General features: G+C 42.0%; 1 protein-coding gene across 16 annotated transcripts in view; it reads left to right on the forward strand.

Annotated features, from left to right (window-relative positions):
* Positions 1-17539, forward strand: part of nrxn1a (neurexin 1a) — a 67013-nt gene extending 49474 nt beyond the window's left edge. For 9 of the 16 annotated variants that reach the window (XM_042219756.1, XM_042219765.1, XM_042219754.1 and 6 more), the window contains 7 exons: positions 819-938; positions 1794-1975; positions 4214-4385; positions 5311-5400; positions 6448-6758; positions 13973-14051; positions 14833-17539. In XM_042219756.1, the coding sequence (XP_042075690.1) occupies positions 819-938; positions 1794-1975; positions 4214-4385; positions 5311-5400; positions 6448-6758; positions 13973-14051; positions 14833-15134 (1256 nt within the window). In that variant the 3' untranslated portion in view covers positions 15135-17539. Of the gene's footprint in view, positions 1-818; positions 939-1793; positions 1976-4213; positions 4386-5310; positions 5401-6447; positions 6759-6818; positions 10836-11475; positions 11817-13972; positions 14052-14832 lie in introns of those variants that run through there. The other 7 variants (XM_042219760.1, XM_042219761.1, XM_042219763.1 and 4 more) reach the window with 3 other exon arrangements.
* The last annotated feature ends 541 nt before the right edge of the window (positions 17540-18080 follow it).

Genomic DNA, 18080 nt, shown 5'->3' on the forward strand with positions numbered 1-18080 from the left:
GCGCGCGCGCGTGTGTGTGTGTGTGCGTGTGTTTAAAACTACCCAGTGGTGTCCAGTGTTGTGTGGATCCCAGTGATCCAGAGTCAAAGGTCAGAGGAGACCTATCCTCTCCTAGCCACCGTAGTGATTTCATCACAGTAGCAACATTACCACTGCTTGACTTGAGTTGACCACAGCTCCACCACCTTGCAGCATGCTCTCTAACCTCTCTCCTACTGACTCCTAACCTCAGCTTCAATACTCCATTTGTGAATCATTTCACACTCTTTCCTCCTTGCCTTGTGTTGAGGGCAACGAAGGAGAGCTAAGTTTAGCACTTTGACATTCTCCTCCTCCTGAGTCGTTTAGCATGAAGCAGGGAGAGAATGGTGACCGACTGCTCAAGGAAGAGTATTGAGATGAAGGCCTTTAAACATAACTCTGCTCTCTTATGTTTAATTTCCCCTCCTGTCCTCGCCCCATTCATTTAACCTCACCACCTGCATGCTCTCCACATTTGGCTCTTTTCACTGAATAACACACTTTAGGTTCATTCGTGTTTATACTGGATCCTGTTAGTGTAAAGCTAAAGAATGGGAGCCTTTCCACAACATCCCAGTCTGACTAATACTACTAATAATAACGTCATTACAGCACAAAAAGCCTATTCAACCATTTGAAACTGCAAAGTTTTTCAAGGAAATGCAGTTTAAAAATAACCACATTGTACTCTAATAATGTTGTAAACACATTGGGCTCCACACAAAACCAAATCCATGTGTCTTTTTCTATTTCCCTAACTTTTGCACCCTTCCACCCAACCACATTTGTCACTGCAGGACCCAGCACTACCTGCCAAGAAGACTCCTGCTCAAATCAGGGAGTTTGTTTGCAGCAGTGGGAGGGCTTCACCTGTGACTGCAGCATGACTTCATACGCTGGGCCACTGTGCAACGATGGTGAGTCTTTGCTTTTATGGTCTTTCCCAGGCCCAGGGGGGATTACAGTTTTTTTTTGGTGTTGCAGACAGCTCAAGTGTAGAGTTTGTTATCTGCTGTATTCAAAGTAGATACCAACTTGAAAAACGTTATCTACCAGCATTTGGATCATGCTGGTTTCATCATGCATTTGCCTTTTGTTAGCAGGTTTGTTATCTGATTTAACCGAGTTAGGTGAATCACAGCGGCTGACTCTCTAAACTGCAAGAAATAAACCTAATCAAATCTTCACTGTGGTGCAGAACTGCAGATGTGAAAATGCTGCAGTCGAATGATTTGCTTTGAAACACCAAATCACAGCATCATCTTGTGCCTTTTTTCTCAGCCTCCACAGGAGGGCACTGTCAACTGTTGATTTTGATATTGTAAAAAAATACCAATCCCTCAACTGGCTGTTCTATAGCGTGTCTATGTGTAACATTAGATTAAAAATGTCTCCATGCTCTCTAGCTTTAAACATTAATTCATCCTCCAGAACCTTAGAAGAGAGATATATGTTGGTTTTTAAGTCACCCTATGAGTCAAACAATTATATGATTTGTTATTTGGTTGAGTCACTTATACAGTCAGCCTCCTGCAGTAATGGTGATAAGTAATTTGGGAAACAGCCTGGAGAAGGACTTGTCAGAATAGAAAAGGCCAGTCAGCTGTGACATTTTAAGTTTTTTGTTATTATTTTCCAATATGCTCCTTGTGTTTAAAAGATTTACCAAAACATAGATTTACCAGCTGGAGTGGTCGAACTGTGATGGCAGATAACACCATCACAACACACAGATTTACCTGTAATTACATTTTTTTATCTGTGTCGACCAGCTGGAACCACTTATATCTTTGCCCGTGATGGAGGCTTGGTGATTTACACATGGCCCCCTAATGAGCGTCCCAGCACCAGGGCTGACCGGCTTGCCCTCGGGTTCAGCACTCAACAGAAACATGCCATTCTGCTTCGGGTGGACAGCGCATCCGGCCTGGGAGACTACCTTCAGCTGCAGATAGTAAGTACAACAATTTGTCAAGGTTTATGTGATTTATCATTCTCATGTAGTATTTCTTGTTTGTATTCATTTAGTCAGCTATTGCTACAGTAACCACACTTGTAATTAGAACTGTGTGCATTCAATATCTATTAACAGTATTCACTCTTCATCATAATACGATGGTCCACCACTCCAAATGACACATGTAATTATGGCAAAACCTTTACAGATTGTGTATTTTCCTTGTTTAAACCAAAAAGACTTGTTATGAATTCTCATAAGGAAATTATATCACACTATGAAAGAGTTGAACACGTTTATTCCTCCCTTCCAGTAACAGAAGCTATTTGTTTATTGATTCCGGGCTGCATAATTACATTAATTGATTTTTAGTGTAAAAATTAGTGATCATGCATAAAATGGACCTAATATACTAATTTCCAGCTCCTTATTTATATTATAGAAAGTTTCTATGAAGTACCTCAGTTCAGCCAACAATCTGGTAATGTTCTCTCTTTAAGTCAACTTTCTTCTGATTGGCTCTCTCACAAACAGAAGGTTTGGAGAGCCACCTGTCCGAGATGACTATATCAGGGATATCCCCCATAAAAGTAGAAACAACTGTCTTTAGCTGAGCAGTATGAAGCTTTAGCTTTGGGATCATGAGGATTCCTTGTTCATAGCCTGACTTCATTATTTGAAACTTAAGCCATGTTTATGACCGTGAACTATTGTAGCAGTATGTATAGGACAGAAAATAAGACAAAGCACAACATGTTCTCTTAAAATGATAATTAAGTATAAATTAAGGCCAACAAAACTGCATTCAGCTGTGTATTTTACTGAGGGTCTTGGTGCCCTCAGTGATCAACCTTGTCCCAGCAAGCTCTCATAAACTTTCACTTGTACAGTCATAACAGGCACATGGACATTATTAAACATCCCAGCATTGGGTACTTGACAAGTGGTGAGCAATACCTCCTAAAATAAATTCTCACATTTATCTCTACAATGGTTGATAACACCTTCACAAGATTTCACATCCTCATAATCGAGCTTTTATTTGTTGCACGGTAAAATATCAGAAAATCGTGAAATATCACAGAGCAGTTTCAGTTTGAAGCATTTGTTTGCTCAAATAGGACTATGAAAATAGCACTGTTATGATCATTAAAATAAGCCATCAACGATTGCTATAGCTGTTATTTTATGTCATCATTGCTATAGTTTACAATATAAAACAACCTTATTTTGGCAGGAAACTGATGTCATCCTCGAGACCAAAGATCTCAAAGTCAGTTTACATTGAGGACCACATATGGCTCATGTCAATTTTAACTAGGCTTTATGTTAGTGTAAATAACTTTAATTACACATTTAAGCCCTGAGGTATCTTAATATAAAAAAAAGAGGTGCAACAGTATGTCTTAATCTTTCTACAGGATAAAGAAAATTAGCTGTAGTAAATGGAAGGATGTGTAGAATTACAGAAAAAGTTGGAAAGGTTTCGTTAATTTACAAAAAAGTTATCTTTTTTAACTCCTGACTCATTGTAAAAACAAACAAAAAAACAAAACATAAATTATTGTAGTCAATAGTTAAAAAAAACAGGAAATTTTCTGTCATTTAATTGTCAATCTGTTACTATAGTATAAATGTCTGTGGTCTTAATCATTAGGAAAAAGTGTGAAACTTATGAAAATACAGTTAAAAGTCCAAAATGTATATCCTCCTCCAAAACTGTCCACTGGGCCGGATTGGAGTTTTTCCCTGGCCATTATGTGTGACAATTCTGTCTAGACTATGACTGGAATGCGAAAGACTGATTCCTTTACTGATCCAAGATGAAGTTGGAAAACAGCATAACTTGTCACTAACCTGAGCAGATTTTGATCCAGGTTCAAAGGTCATCTACCCAAAGCCCAGCTCTATCTCAGCATTGATTAAATAGTTTTATCATTCTGAGTAAACAATTGAAGTTATTTGAATCAGTTGCAGCTGCTGGTTAAGCAGGCATGGGCCAAGTACTTAAATTCACCATACTTAAGACAGCGTTGGTTTTCATTATCCACCCCTTTGTTTGTCTGCTTTCAACTTTTGGTTTTTGGTGAAACTTATCAGGTCCTTTTACACCATTTAATACACAAATACGTGGTCACACACACTCTGCTGTGCATACCCAAAAGACATGAAACTGGTAATATCCTGACCTTTACACATCTGATAAAATGTTGTCATACCTCTCCTCCTCCTCAGGACAAAGGCAACATTAGAGTAGTGTTTAATGTCGGCACTGACGATATCAACATCGAGGAGAGCTCCAAGTTTGTCAACGACGGGAAGTACCACGTAATTCGGTTCACCCGCAGTGGTGGCAATGCGACCCTCCAGCTGGACGACCTGCCGGTCATAGAGCGTTATCCCTCAGGTAGGCCCTGCCCCGCACGTATAGGCCCAACCCTCTGACTCATCACACCACTGCCTGTCCTGGGGGCAGCGCCAGCTATACTTTATTCCAATTCAACTCACTTTCTAATCAGTGGTTTCTTTCAATGTTTATATTCAAACACTGAGGTTGAGACATATAATTGCAGCTTTGTTTTATGTTATTGTGTTTGAAATGAAATATGTGTGATCTGACATGAAACATGACTTTTTAAACCATAAAATGAGGTAGTTTTTACAATAGCTTGTATACTAGCCAGCTATGTTATGTTAGGCCTGTTAAATAGTGTTAAAGGTAATTTATGAAAATATTCAATACAGTTGTTTTTTCTCACCATAAAAGAAAATAATAACAGCTGGTGCATTTTTGGTCAAATAATAATTTAAAAACATGTCATATTTGGAGATAAATGTTTAACTAGAGTAAAAAATAAGAAAAAGAAAAAAGTGTATTTTGTTGAGTATAGTATTTGTTTTTATATTTGTTGGGTTTTATATTTAAAGTGGTAATCTTAGTTAGTAGTCTTTAACACAATGAGGCTTTAGGTAGCTCATAGCCAAAATGCTAAATGCTAGTTGTTGTGAGGTGTGTGTGAGTATGTAACACTAAACTCAGTCAGTCATATAGGCAGTATGTGACAGCTGTAACATTATTTCCCTGTGCTCTTGCAGATGTTAACCCCTGAAATGTCTCTTTAAATTAAACCCAATGAACAGAGAGTAAGAGTCCGCTCAGTGGAAACGTAGTGAATTCAGCTCTTCTTCTCTTCAAGCTGACCTTAACACAGTGACATGCCAACAATGAGCAGACCATTACTTTCTTTTCATTGCTGTTCTTTTTGTATCCAGCTCCTGTACCAAGTTTGGATGTGCGTAATTACTACTGTGTTTTCATCTCTAAATTAAAGGCAACATTGATAACGAGCGCCTGGCCATCGCCAGACAGCGAATCCCCTATCGGCTCGGTCGAGTAGTTGACGATTGGCTACTCGACAAAGGTAAAAACCCTGATTAAAATTCCTTAAAACTTTCAGCTTAAAAAATACAATTTGAAGACAGTTGACTTATTGTGCACCATCAACTAACATCTAAAAATCTAAATCCATAACTAAGTATTTAAAAGTTGGGCAGCTGTAGTGTGTAATACTGTGTAAACTGTAGTGCCTGTGAACGTATCTTGTTAGTGTGTATCTGATAATATCAGGTTAAAGGGACGATGGAGAGATTTAAATGTGAATAAATCAGAAAATAGAAAAGAAGTACTGATAAAAGATGCTTTATTAAATAATTTTGTTTCCTATCAAATTGTAAACGATAAAGCATTTTACTAAAGACTATATGTTGAAAAAAAATTTGTAATCAAATTAAAGTACATGCAAAGTATTGTGCCATGTAAGAATTATGTAAATTTGAAATGACTAATAGAGCAATTCTTTTTGAAAAAATGTAAAAGTTTTCCTCCTAAACTTCAGCAGAGCTCCTTAAATTAGACTCTAGTCCCTTTAACAGTGAGCAGTGCTAGAGCTTATAACCTGTGCATGCTTCATAGGGCTGTGACAACAGTTCTCTAGATCTCTGTCTCTCTGTCTGCCTGTCTGTCGCTCCTTCAAATACAATGTCGTGCCGCACAGCCATCACCATAGCAACCATCTGTCAGCCCCGTCTTCTCGGGGCCCTCTGACTCCTCTCATCTGCTCACTCTTCCTCCTCCTCCTGTTCTTTGCCTCTTCATCCTCCTCGTCAGCTTCTCAGTCTCTTCACCCCCTTCTCCTTCTCTGGTTCTCCGTTCTCACTCTTATCTCTCTCAGCCTCAGCCTTCTCCACGGTTCTCCACGGCTTCGATTTTGCTCTGCCATGCATAATCTATCCCATCCTCTCACCATGGCTTTGGGGTGGTGGATTGTGTAACACTTACTTTGTGTGTATGTACGCACGTATGTGACCACTGGAATGTGTGTGTGTGTGCGTGTGGCTGTATTTGCGTGCGCCTGTCCACCTTTTTTCTATGTGTGTTTGGTTGCGGGTGTTTGTGTGTGTCTGCGTAGGCCGCCAGTTGACCATCTTCAACAGCCAGACAACAGTGCGCGTTGGTGGAGGCGAGCGAGGTGCAGCCATGTTCCAGGGACAGCTGGCTGGCCTTTACTATAACGGCCTCCGCATCCTCAACATGGCCGCTGAGGGGCACCCCCACATCAAAGTGGAGGGGAGCGCGCGTCTTGTCGGCGATATGCCATCCTCCTCGATCACCCCGCAGTCTAGCGCTGCGGCCGGAGGCAACCGTTCAGACTCCGCCCCGTCCATCAGTGACATCACAACCACCACAGCCACTAACAGGAAGCAGGGTGGAACACCGCAGGTCAGAGCACCATCAAGCTTTTCTTTGTCACCTCATGCGAGGAAAACCTATTAAATCCAATCTGTGTGGTCACATAAAGATCTGCTGTTCCAATGTAATTCCTCAGATATCTTCCTTTCGTGTGGCAATAGGTAATTAAAAAGTGGTAATTTGCTTTGATAACTTTCTTTTAGCACTCAGTAAGAGGATTAGCATGCCGCAGCCCACTAATCAAGGATGGAAAGATATAACAGGAAAAGTGGAATTGTTTTATACTCCGCTCAGAGCTCCGCTCACTTTACTCATGGACCACGTTTCATATGCAGTGTTTCACATAATGATAAGAAGCACTGGAAAATACGTCAGATTTCTTCTACTTTTGACTGCTCAGTTCATTTCACCCTATCCCTAGCATCATCCCCTTTCACACCAACCCTCAGTATGTCCTCCTCCTCACTACATCTATTAATCTTCTCTGTGGTCATCTTCTTTTCCTCCTGCCTTTCAGTTCCATATTTAGCATGCTATTATCAGAGATGGCAAAAATACAGACGTTCTTTAATGTCTGTAAAAGGTAGAGCCTCTGAAAAGTAGCTCTTTGGACAACGTTTCTACAAGCTATTTTTGTGCAAAGCTAAGTGCTATATTAATATAATAATAAAATAATATTAGTACATGGGAATGCAGATTTTTTTCACTTTGCCTCCATACCCAAACAGAAAAATGTGTGCCGTCAGGGTTTAAACTGGAGCTCCAGGAGTCTTTCTTAATGTACAGGCTGTCATCAGCTGACCTGTGCTGCTGCTGCTGCTGTTGTGCTGAGGTTGACTGCTCTTTGTGGGTTTTCACAAATTAATTCAACATGATGTAAGCAGATATATTCAACAAGCTATCTTGACTGATTTCCATCCCCTACACTGACAGCATACTGTTTGTGCTGTCTTTATACAAGACAATATACAGTTAGATGGAGATTGAACTTCAGTGAATAATTCTAAGCATCATCAGCTAAAATTCAAATTAATCTCTGCTACCCTTTATGTAAGCTAACACTGACCAAGAACACCAAGCCACTGTGCTCCAGTCCAGCACAGTGCTTTACATTCACCACATTACAGTAAGCTAAACTTTTTATCCTACACTAAACAGCTGAGTATTTTCATATAACTTTGAATAATACAAAGTTAGATATACGTCAGTTTGTTTTGCAGAATGTTGAAGCTTGAAGCCTTTCAGGTTGTCAGATATCACTGATCTGTCCTTACCTTCAAATATAACCTCTTTTCTTTCTCTCCCATCCTGTCTTTCTCACATCTTTCTCCATCTCTGAGTGAAATACAGTAGCTGTACTGTTAGCTAGCAGACACGCTGTGTGACAAACTGCACACAAACATTTTGTGCGTTGGCTGATATTTGTTGAGCTGATAGAAATGTTGCGTTTGAAATGAATTGGCACTTAAAAAAAACAAAAAACAAATTTACTTCCTTTATCCTCCGTTTCCATAGTGCTAGCTAGAAGTACTGCAATCGCAATTTACAGACTAGTCTTACCAGATTAGTCTCACCAAGAATGCTGTTTCAGATCATTCTGGCCATTTAAACCCCTGAGTATAGACTATAAATGATGCATAAATTACTAAAAAATGCATCTATTTGTATGCAATAAGCCCTGATGATGGATACACCCGTAGGGTTATCTTTTTTGGGTTATTCCCTCCATTGTGACTCATATCATTTTGGTGTTTGAAGGTGTGCTCTGATGTGAGGTGATATCTTCTTTCAAATGTGTTAAATAAAAAGTAATGAGCCTATTTAAAAAAAATAGACTAGTAAAGTATAAATACCTGAAAATATTAAAGTATTTGTGCTTCATTACTTCCCTTCTGCCTGCTATATATTGTCCTGTTAGGGCGTGCATTACCCATCGTAGATTAAAACTAAAATTAACTAGAAGCACAAGGTGGACAATGATGACTCCTCAGGGGCTACTCAAAGGCAGATGAGAACTGAAAAAAAAATAGTTTTTTTCTCATGCATAGCAGTAATCTGACAGGGTGTATAGCACAAAAAAGTTTCCAGATAAAACTCAGATGGTAAATATAATAATTACAGCGTCAGCTCCTTAGGCCCCTTGGGCATTAGGATACTCCAGCATCAAAGTCTTTCACCTGACTTTTAAGGGAATCAAAGTCTGAACAAGTCTTATCATCTATAAGTCTGCTGCAGCCACAGACTGTATATAAAAGTTGGACATGGCCACTGTGATATCACCCTGGAGTTTCCCATTTTTAAACTTTGATTTGAGCATGTTGGCTATCCTTGGCACTGCAAGATATGCTATTCTGTAGTGCTATTTAACAGCAACAATTGCAAGGTAGATTAGACATAAAACGCCAAAACCCAGTCGAATCCTATGAGCAGCACTTGGCAATAGCAGGAAGGAAGAACTCCCTTTCAACAGGGAGAGACCTCGTGCAGAAACAGGCTCAGGAAGAGGCAGCCATCTGCCTCAGGAGTGAAAGGAGGGGATTGAAGAATTGTCTATTTAAATGAGTCTGTGTTATTGTCTTTTTACTCTAAATATGAGCCAATTTTTAAAAAAAAAACATGTTGTATTAAATAAAACCTTTGACAAGCAGTTTACAACATAAATTCATCAAATTTATGTTGTAAACTGCAAATTCATTTTTGTATGGGGTCTATGATTGCGGCTCATGGGATATATACAAAATTTATTTAGAGTTATATATCTGCAAATAGAGGAAATAATGCCACAAAACTGAAAAGTCCAATATCTTTAAAAAAAACATAGCTTTTGCTCCAGGAAATACCATAGGCACTTTTCCTAATTATATTGGGTGATTAATAGGTTTTTATTTGCCCTGCAGCACTGTTTGTTTGTCTTTAATGGACAGAAGGCTCACTTTTTGCTCCAGCACAATCACAGAAATAGACTAGATGGCAGATTTACCGCTAAGTGGTCCCTCCCTTCTAAATTACTGCAGGAGAATTGTTTGTGCCAGTGGAGGATGTAATAGCTTTCCCATAATATGTAAACTGATGCAAATGGTACAATAGAAACACAAAATTGTTATTGTGGCATTTTTATAGCGGCAGCAGCTGAAGAGTCGATGCTAATGTCAGAGGATACATTGTGAGCAGGTACACCGCAGACGCCTCTATTGTTCAGATCACTACAGAGATGTTATCAGGCTCTTAGTGGGCGTCTGTGTGCTGCAGTTCTCCTGTGTTATAAAACTGTGCGCCAGCAGCACTGAAAAAAAAGATTTTATTTTTTTTTTCTAAGTGATACAAGTTGCCATGGAGATAGTGAGCCCCACTACCCGCTGCTTGCTTTCTTTCTCTCCCAGCCAGTCTCCCACAGAGACTAGCTCCTCTGTGTATAAACCGCCAGCTGTTTCAGACATAAATAATAGAACGCAGAGAGCTGTGAGCTAAGCCTCAGGCATCAATAATGGATATGAGAGCTGGAGGGATAGTGCTGCAGAGTGACAGTGCTGTCACAGGGCCTTTCTTTTCACACTCTTCACTGCTCAATTTCTCAATGTGTATGCGATTTAAGCGAACTGTTCCTGCGCCTGTGATTTACTGATGTGAGTGCTGAATCTGGGATGTGGAGCTATGCAGTGCAGTCAGCATGAGAAGTGGGTCAGACCCACTATATGCTCGATATACCGCAGCACGGGCGTTTGCTCGTCTGTGCAAGTCAAATCACTCCAGTTGCCCCCCAAACTCTATTTTTGTGAGTATGTGTGTTTGTCTTGTTTAAGAAGAATCTACAGCTTCCCTATTGAGGCTGCCTAGTGTTGCCTGGCAACCAATCTGGCCTTAACCAAGACACACATAAAACATTGAATCCACACACGCGCGCGCGCATACACTCAGGTGGATCGGGAACAATAAGTTGTATTGCAGCACGTTGCATCAGAGGAGGGGCAGTGAGAGATGTCTTACAAAGGTGCAACGGGTCCGAGCAATTTGCCGGTTTCTCGCACACGCCTCAAGTTTGCGTGTGTCTCTCAGTGGATCTGCCTAAGTTACCCCATGGGTTTGCTCCTGCCGTCAGTGCTTTGTGCAGTAAGAATATGTTATGTGCTTCCTCCTGACGTCCACACTGTGTCGAGGCTTTTTTCGTGGGGTTTTTTTGCGTGTTGAAAAGTGGAAGGGATTAATAATGCATGACAGCTGAGCACCAGCGAGGAGAAGAGAGGGAGAGCTTGTGTGAGTGTTTATGCTAGAGGCTGCGCTGAGTCACAGAGCTCGAGTTTGGTTTTGATGTTCCCTGTCTGTCGGTGGATGTGTGTTTGCGCGCATTCATGTGTTTGTGTGTACCTGTGTTTGATGGGAAGACTGATGGAAGAAACTCGAGGCTTGGAGCTCTGCCCAATTGGCTACAGGAATCAGCTGACCCAGGCACTTCCACGTCTCATGCCTCGCTCGCTCCTCTCCTCTCCTCTTTCTCCGTCTGCTTTTTTTTTTTCTCTCTGCCTGCATCGCTATCTATACATCTTTCACATCTTCGTCTCCATCTTGCCTTTCTTCTACTTGTTATCGATCTTCTGGTGATACTTTCTCCCTCTTCCCTCGGTTATTTTCGCTTTCCCTTTGCTCTTTCTCTCCCTTCATATCTTTCCATATTTACTCGTCACCCCCCCCCTCCTCCTCTTCTCCCTCCCCCCTCCCTCCCTGTCTGTGGTTGAGCTCCAGTGATAGGCTGTTAATGCAGGCGGTGTATGAGTCTATCTCACCATCTGCAGTAGTGGAGCTAGCTCCTCTCCTCTCTCGTCAGGATCTCTTCATCAGCCTGCCAACTTCAGCCTGATCTGGTGTATGCTCGCGTGTCTGTGTAGATGTGTTTAAATAGAACTAGACCAATGGAGCATGTTTGGCTGTCATAGAGTTTGTGTGAGTACATGTGTGTGTGATTTCCAGTTGTGAAAGTAGCAGACAAGCTGTTGAATCTTCTGCAAGAGAGTGTGAGGACTGAGTGCAGCTACTATGTGTGAACTAGGCAGTCAGGGAGGCATGGATGGTCGTTGGCACTGTTCGGCGGCTCAGGTAGAGATTTTACTCTTTAAGCATGCAGATATTCTTCTTGTCACGCTCGCTTTGTCCACCTGTATCTATTTTTTCCTCCCTATCAGTGTTCATCTGTGTCCATTATTATGTCAGCATGCTCTATTGATAGACCGTGAAAAGATGGGAACAAAGAAGGAGGGTGAGGCAGAGGGGCGGAGGATCCTCGGGCATACACTTGCTTTGGCAGATTTTCTCTGAACTTCTGTGGGTAATCAATGTGATTTAAGTTGTGTTTGGCATGTCCCCATTTTTCTCTTGTGTTCACTGCCTCCCATGCGATAAGTGGATCAATACTCCAATTGACACCCTCCCTTTGAATGGGGTGGTCAGCTGACAAGGTGATGTCACAGATCAGAGGAGGGACATTGTAAAAATGTGCTCCTCGGCTTTTGTTTTAGCTGAAGTCAGGATTCAAATCAGGTGTCTGCGGAGGGCACATAGGTGTCCTTGAATCAATCATCAAGCACCGTGGCTCAAAATTGATCGCCGACAGGTGTCAGGGGTGGTGTGTTTCCTGCGGCCTGATTGGTTCATGTGCTATTTCCTGGCAAAGGCACAGAGGGTTTATTGACTGGCTGAATTCCAGAGGCTAAGCTCGCCCTAGCAGCATTTGACAGTCCAGTGGGCAGAACTGATTGGAAAGGCAGCTGAGGAAAGAGTGCGAGTCAAGCATCAGTAACCTAATGTAACTTTTAGGCCAATCTGGACTACAGCAGACTTGTAAGGACTAACAACATACAAGGCCAGTGCAGGCTTTTTCAGAGGTTTCACATCTCCGCTACTCACACCAACTGTGCTCCTACAGGAAGAAGAGACTGCGAGGTTTAATGGCAGTTTAATGAGTTTCCGTTTGCTATTCTTGTCCTAACTTAGACATCTCAGCGCTTTGATTTGGTTTAGATTTCTCCTCCACTTTAGTTTCCACCTCTGTTGCTCTTCTCTCTTTTTTAGCTCCGCTGCTCTCTCGCCTCTCTTTTATTCCGTGGGTTACTAACATCCACTGCAATGCATCACAATCCAATTTTAATTTAATGCTGGCACTGAGCACCCAGTGTGGTTAAAGCACACACACGCATGCACACACACGCTCACACATTTAATATCTCTCATGCCGAAGCGTCAAGGCGGGCGATGTTTAACAGTAGTTCATGAATATGCGGAGCACATTAGCACCGTGTTAAGTAAAGACCGCAGCACTTTGAAGTGCTCCTCCTCCTCTCCTGTCTTCTTCTCTCTTTCTTTCTCCCCAATAGCCTCCACCTGAAATTCCTTTTATCCATCCATCTATCTTTAACTCCCTCCCTCTTTTCTCTCCTTTCTCCTCGCACTCTGGCTGGAACTGCAAATCAACGCACAGGTCCCCGCTGAGGGTGCACACTCCCTTTTTTTTCCTCTTTTTTTATTCCCCATCATTTCTAACAGCCTGAACTTAGAGTTGCCATGGCAACAAGAGGAGCAGGGACTGAGAGGAAAAAGGGCGCCTTTTCCATTGAGAGGGAGCAAGGCATGGAAAAAGATCGGTCGTTGAGTGTATTAGTGGATTGGTGTAGGTTAGAGGTGGGCTATAAGTAGAAAATCAACATGGTGCTCGTGGAGAGGTTTTGAATAAAAGAGATTTAAATAAACTATCAAACGCTTAACAGATATCTAATGAAGGCTGGTTTTATTTTTGTCCTCAGCCTCACGTATGAGCATTTGCCAGTATCAGATGGAGATGGCAGAATGCAGATAGAAAGGCCAGAAGAGAACAAAGGATGGGGAGGGTTGAGACAGTACTAGATAATAACTAAGCAGTCTCCTTGTGGTTTTAAAGGGATTCAGTGTTTCTCTTCTCCTTCTTCTTTCTTCTTCTCTCCTTGGCACTCAGGTTTTGGCCGCCTGCTATTGCTGGGGGCTGTAACAGGCAGAAGTGTTTATGGTCAACTGAAAACGGGTGGGCGAAAGATTGGTGCTGTGTGCTCACACATACAGGAAATAAACAGAAGGGGTGTGGGGAACTTATGGTTTCCTTCTTAGAAATGATGACGATCATGAGTTTGTATGTATATGAGTGTGTGTGTGTGTGTGTGTGTGTGTGTGTGTGTGTGTGTGTGTGTGGACACGCTTGCCAATTTTTCTCCATCTTCTCTTCTCAGTCGACAGACGACCTGCTGGTGGCATCAGCTGAGTGCCCAAGCGATGATGAAGACATTGACCCGTGTGACCCCAGTTCAGGTGAGAAACATTAACTAATATACATGTGAAACTGCCTTTACGCAGCTTTTATGTCACTCATGGGCAAAATACATCCCAATAAGTTAAAAAAAAAAGATTAGTTATCAATATACATGCTCAGTATGTGGCCCTTGGAGAGAAAAAAAACAATGCTTCCTACCTGTTTTACATCCTCCACTCGCACTGCTACCCATTTTTATGCTCTCCAGTTAATTTTTTATTTGCGCTCAGGTTTCCACCCTCGGGCATTACCTAACACTCTCCATCTCTTCCTATCTTCCTATCTGTATCCTGCTCTTTGTCATTAAAATTTCATTTTTATATATCCCATTTTATTTACCTCCTCCCTCCTTCACCTTTTTCTTTTCCATCCCCTTATCTCTGGACAGCCATAAAATTTGATATTTAAATTCTTCATTATAAATCATTTAATATGGTGTGAAATCTCACCGTACTGCAGCTCTCTCTGGCTGTTGTAAAGTGTCAGAAGTATGTAATAAAACCTGATATAACGTGCACCTGTGCTCTGGATCCTCCTCTAAGCTATGTGTACTGTAATCTGTTTACGCATTATGTGATGATATGTAAACAGCTTTGGCTCTAAGCTGTAGCTTTCCCTTACCAGCGTGTAGCATTATGCAAAACGCTTGTCAAATAATTCATCACCATGATGCATTGTGTCTTCCAGTTCTCCTCCCACCATCATCGCAGGCAATCCAAATTAATAATGTATAAACTAAACCATCATATAACATCAATTTCCTCCTCTCTCCCCTCACAGCCCGCCCTCCCCTGCCAGAGGTGAAGATGTTCCCGGGTCCGTCTGAGGTGGTGCGGGAGAGCAGCAGCACTACGGGCATGGTGGTGGGCATTGTAGCAGCTGCTGCCCTCTGCATCCTCATCCTTCTCTACGCCATGTACAAGTATCGCAACCGCGACGAAGGCTCCTACCACGTGGACGAGAGCCGCAACTACATCAGCAACTCAGCCACACAGCCCAACGGCAGCGCTAAGGACAAGCCGCTGGGCATCGCCAAGATCTCTAAAAACAAGAAGAACAAAGACAAGGAGTACTATGTCTGAGGCGGATGACTTCTTAAACACAGACATATACGCATACACCTTTATATATATAACGGTATATGTACATAAATAGATATATTCTCAAAAAGAAAAAAACACACACAAACACACATGACATAGACATGCTGATCTTAATGTTTACTCCCCAATAATCACACCTGCACACATGCTGGCAAGCACAAACATGCACACAAACGAGCCCAGGCACACACACACTCAAGCACAAACATACACACACAGACTGGCCTGAGGGCATGAGCCCTTACTGTACAGTATTTACCAATGAGCAGAGCCTCTGCGAGAGGCTTCTTTTATGAACATTAACACCATTCCAAATGATTTAGAAAGCACCAGTTCAACTCCCAGTTAAGAACCATTTTGGGTCAGCCTGATAAGAAAAAAAAAAGAGACTCCCCTGCCACAGTTGGACCTCTTCAGTTGGACTAAGAGAGGTCAAGGAAGACTTTAAGTGAAGCACATGGCAGACAGCGTGTTTGCGTGAGAGGCAGAGCACCAGAACAAAGATGTAAAAGCACCAAGACAAGCACCAAGTGTCTCTCTTCCAAGCTTCTTGGCCTTTCTCCCTGCTAGCAGATGGGGCTAGAAGAAGCAATGAGGATGCTGAGGAAACAAGCACACCAATGGTCCAAGTCTACCCCCAGACAGCACGGCAGGAATTCAGGGTGTAGCCAAAGAGAGACAGTGAGTTGCGAGTGGATAGGCAGCGGCAGGGCTGGTGCACCATTAATATAACGGATGGGCTGTGGTTGTTACGCTGCAGCGCTGCTGTTTTATGGCACCCTGAAAATCACAAAACAGTGTAATCAGTGAAAAACTGAAAGATGTTTTCCTGGACAGGAGACTTCAGATGCTACCTACAGGCACCAGTCTTGCACTGTGGTGTCTTGCACACACACACATACGTACATAGACTACATACAAACACACACATGGTAAAATTAAAAAGGATCTACACATGCAGACATACACTTACCTGCAATGCTAAAAGCGCAGCATATCTTCATAACTGACACTGAAGACTATACAAGAAGACATTGGTGAAAAAGACAACGCTCATAATGATAACTGTTATGGCAACGATAATGATGAATATGAGGAACATTTGGGCAGTATAGACTCTGGGGAAGGGAGGGGGGGGGATCTTATTGCACGTGAATTATCTTACTCCGTGTGATTTATACCGCGTTGAAACTCCAGAGGTTACATCGTGACGCACCACCATCATAAACTCACCACCTCGGCTTGAAGTATTTCTGAGTACGCACTTCAAATGGTTTTTCAGTCTGTGGGATACAACAATGATTTCAGTCGCCAAATCGACTCTCAGATCAAATCTTCATCGGCAAAGCGTGACCATCTCGAGTGTGCTGCATGCCCGAGCTGTGCTGTGGAGTGGTGGCGTGTCCCACTAAGTCCAAAGGTGGTAGGTTTGTCTGCAGGTGGGAAAGGAGGAGGGGGATGTCGTGGGTTGCCGTCGGACACGTGCGCCCCACGACAGGCCACGTCCTGTTTCCTAGCCTGATGTCTTACAGGTCACGCCCACTATACCTACGCTAACCAACCACCTTTTATAGCAAAAACCAGCTGAGGAAAAGAAAAACATAACAAAGTAAATGTTACCATGTGTTGCTAATAGATAGAAAAGTCCAGTTCTTGATGCCATTGGCTATACGACAACTTGAGTTGCTTTGATTTCATTGGCTCTCCCTTTTCTCTCTTTCTCTTTGCGTCCTCATGTATTCATTGCTGTTGGTTGACAGATGAATCAATACTCGTGACATGTCCCAATACGGGACAGACGGATGGGTTTCCCATGGGCAATGGCGAATTATCTGTTTATGGACTTTTGCAGTGTCTGAGCCCTCTGCAGCTCAATAAGTGTAGCCCCACAAGATACAAACAGTGCCATGACATGAACAAGCCCCTACAGTTCTTCCAAGCAATGTAACTAACCAGTCGGATGCATGCAAAACAGACCAGGGCAAGGAAGGACATGAAACAGACTGTGTGTGAGATTTCAAAGTATAAATGTCAAAATTAACTTAACATCTCCCCTTATTCTCGCCATCCTTAACTGGCCTTTTTGACCTGCCTCTTTCGTGTTTCCCTCTCGTTTACTACGTCTCCCACTCCTCCATGTCTGTTGCTTTCCTTTACCTCTATCTCTGTTGTGTTGCCATCTGAAAACATAGGAGGCGTCTCAACAAGTGGGATTATTCTACATCTAGGTGTTCATTAACCATGTTTATTTTCTATATGTACAATTTTTCTACAGTATTTACTTTTATTTTTATTGTTACGGTTCTTTGATGAACATAAAGTGGAAATTTATTATGAAAAATAGTTTTGAAGATTAATGAGTAAATAAAATATTACCCAAGTGAGCTTTTTGCGTGTTTGTTTTTCACTTCCCATCTGCCTGCGGACATCATTAAAGCGCCTATTATCGCACCCCCCTCAGCTATGATGATATCGGATGACTGTCTAATTAACACAAGTCAAAAGGTAGCAGGGAATCAGAGGGCAGATCTTAGAGGAATAGTTCCCAATAAAAAGAAGATTGATGTCAGGCATGTCTTTTAGTTCCAGCAAACCTTATTTAATGGACATGAGAGACTGTCATCAGTCATCAGTCTCTCATGTAACAAGTACAGAAATTAAGGGCATTTCTGTAAATTCAGAGACCATAAGTTGCACATCTATCCACATTCTGTTTTATCCTTTCAACTTTTGTTTCATCAAATTAAGAAAAGAAAGCAGCTCTTCCTTTCTAGGTCCCACACCATTTTACTGGGATGGCAAATGCACAAATATACCCCACTGCACATACTAAACAGGGCTTTGAAGTACAACTCTGTGCTGTAAACGCAAAGTCTCTGCAGAGTTGCTGTTTGCCGGATGAAAGATCCCTGAGACTGCAGAGCT

This window comes from Haplochromis burtoni, unplaced genomic scaffold, assembly GCF_018398535.1.
Source record: "Haplochromis burtoni strain Fernald_Lab_line unplaced genomic scaffold, NCSU_Asbu1 Contig_37, whole genome shotgun sequence".
Taxonomy (NCBI): domain Eukaryota; kingdom Metazoa; phylum Chordata; class Actinopteri; order Cichliformes; family Cichlidae; genus Haplochromis; species Haplochromis burtoni.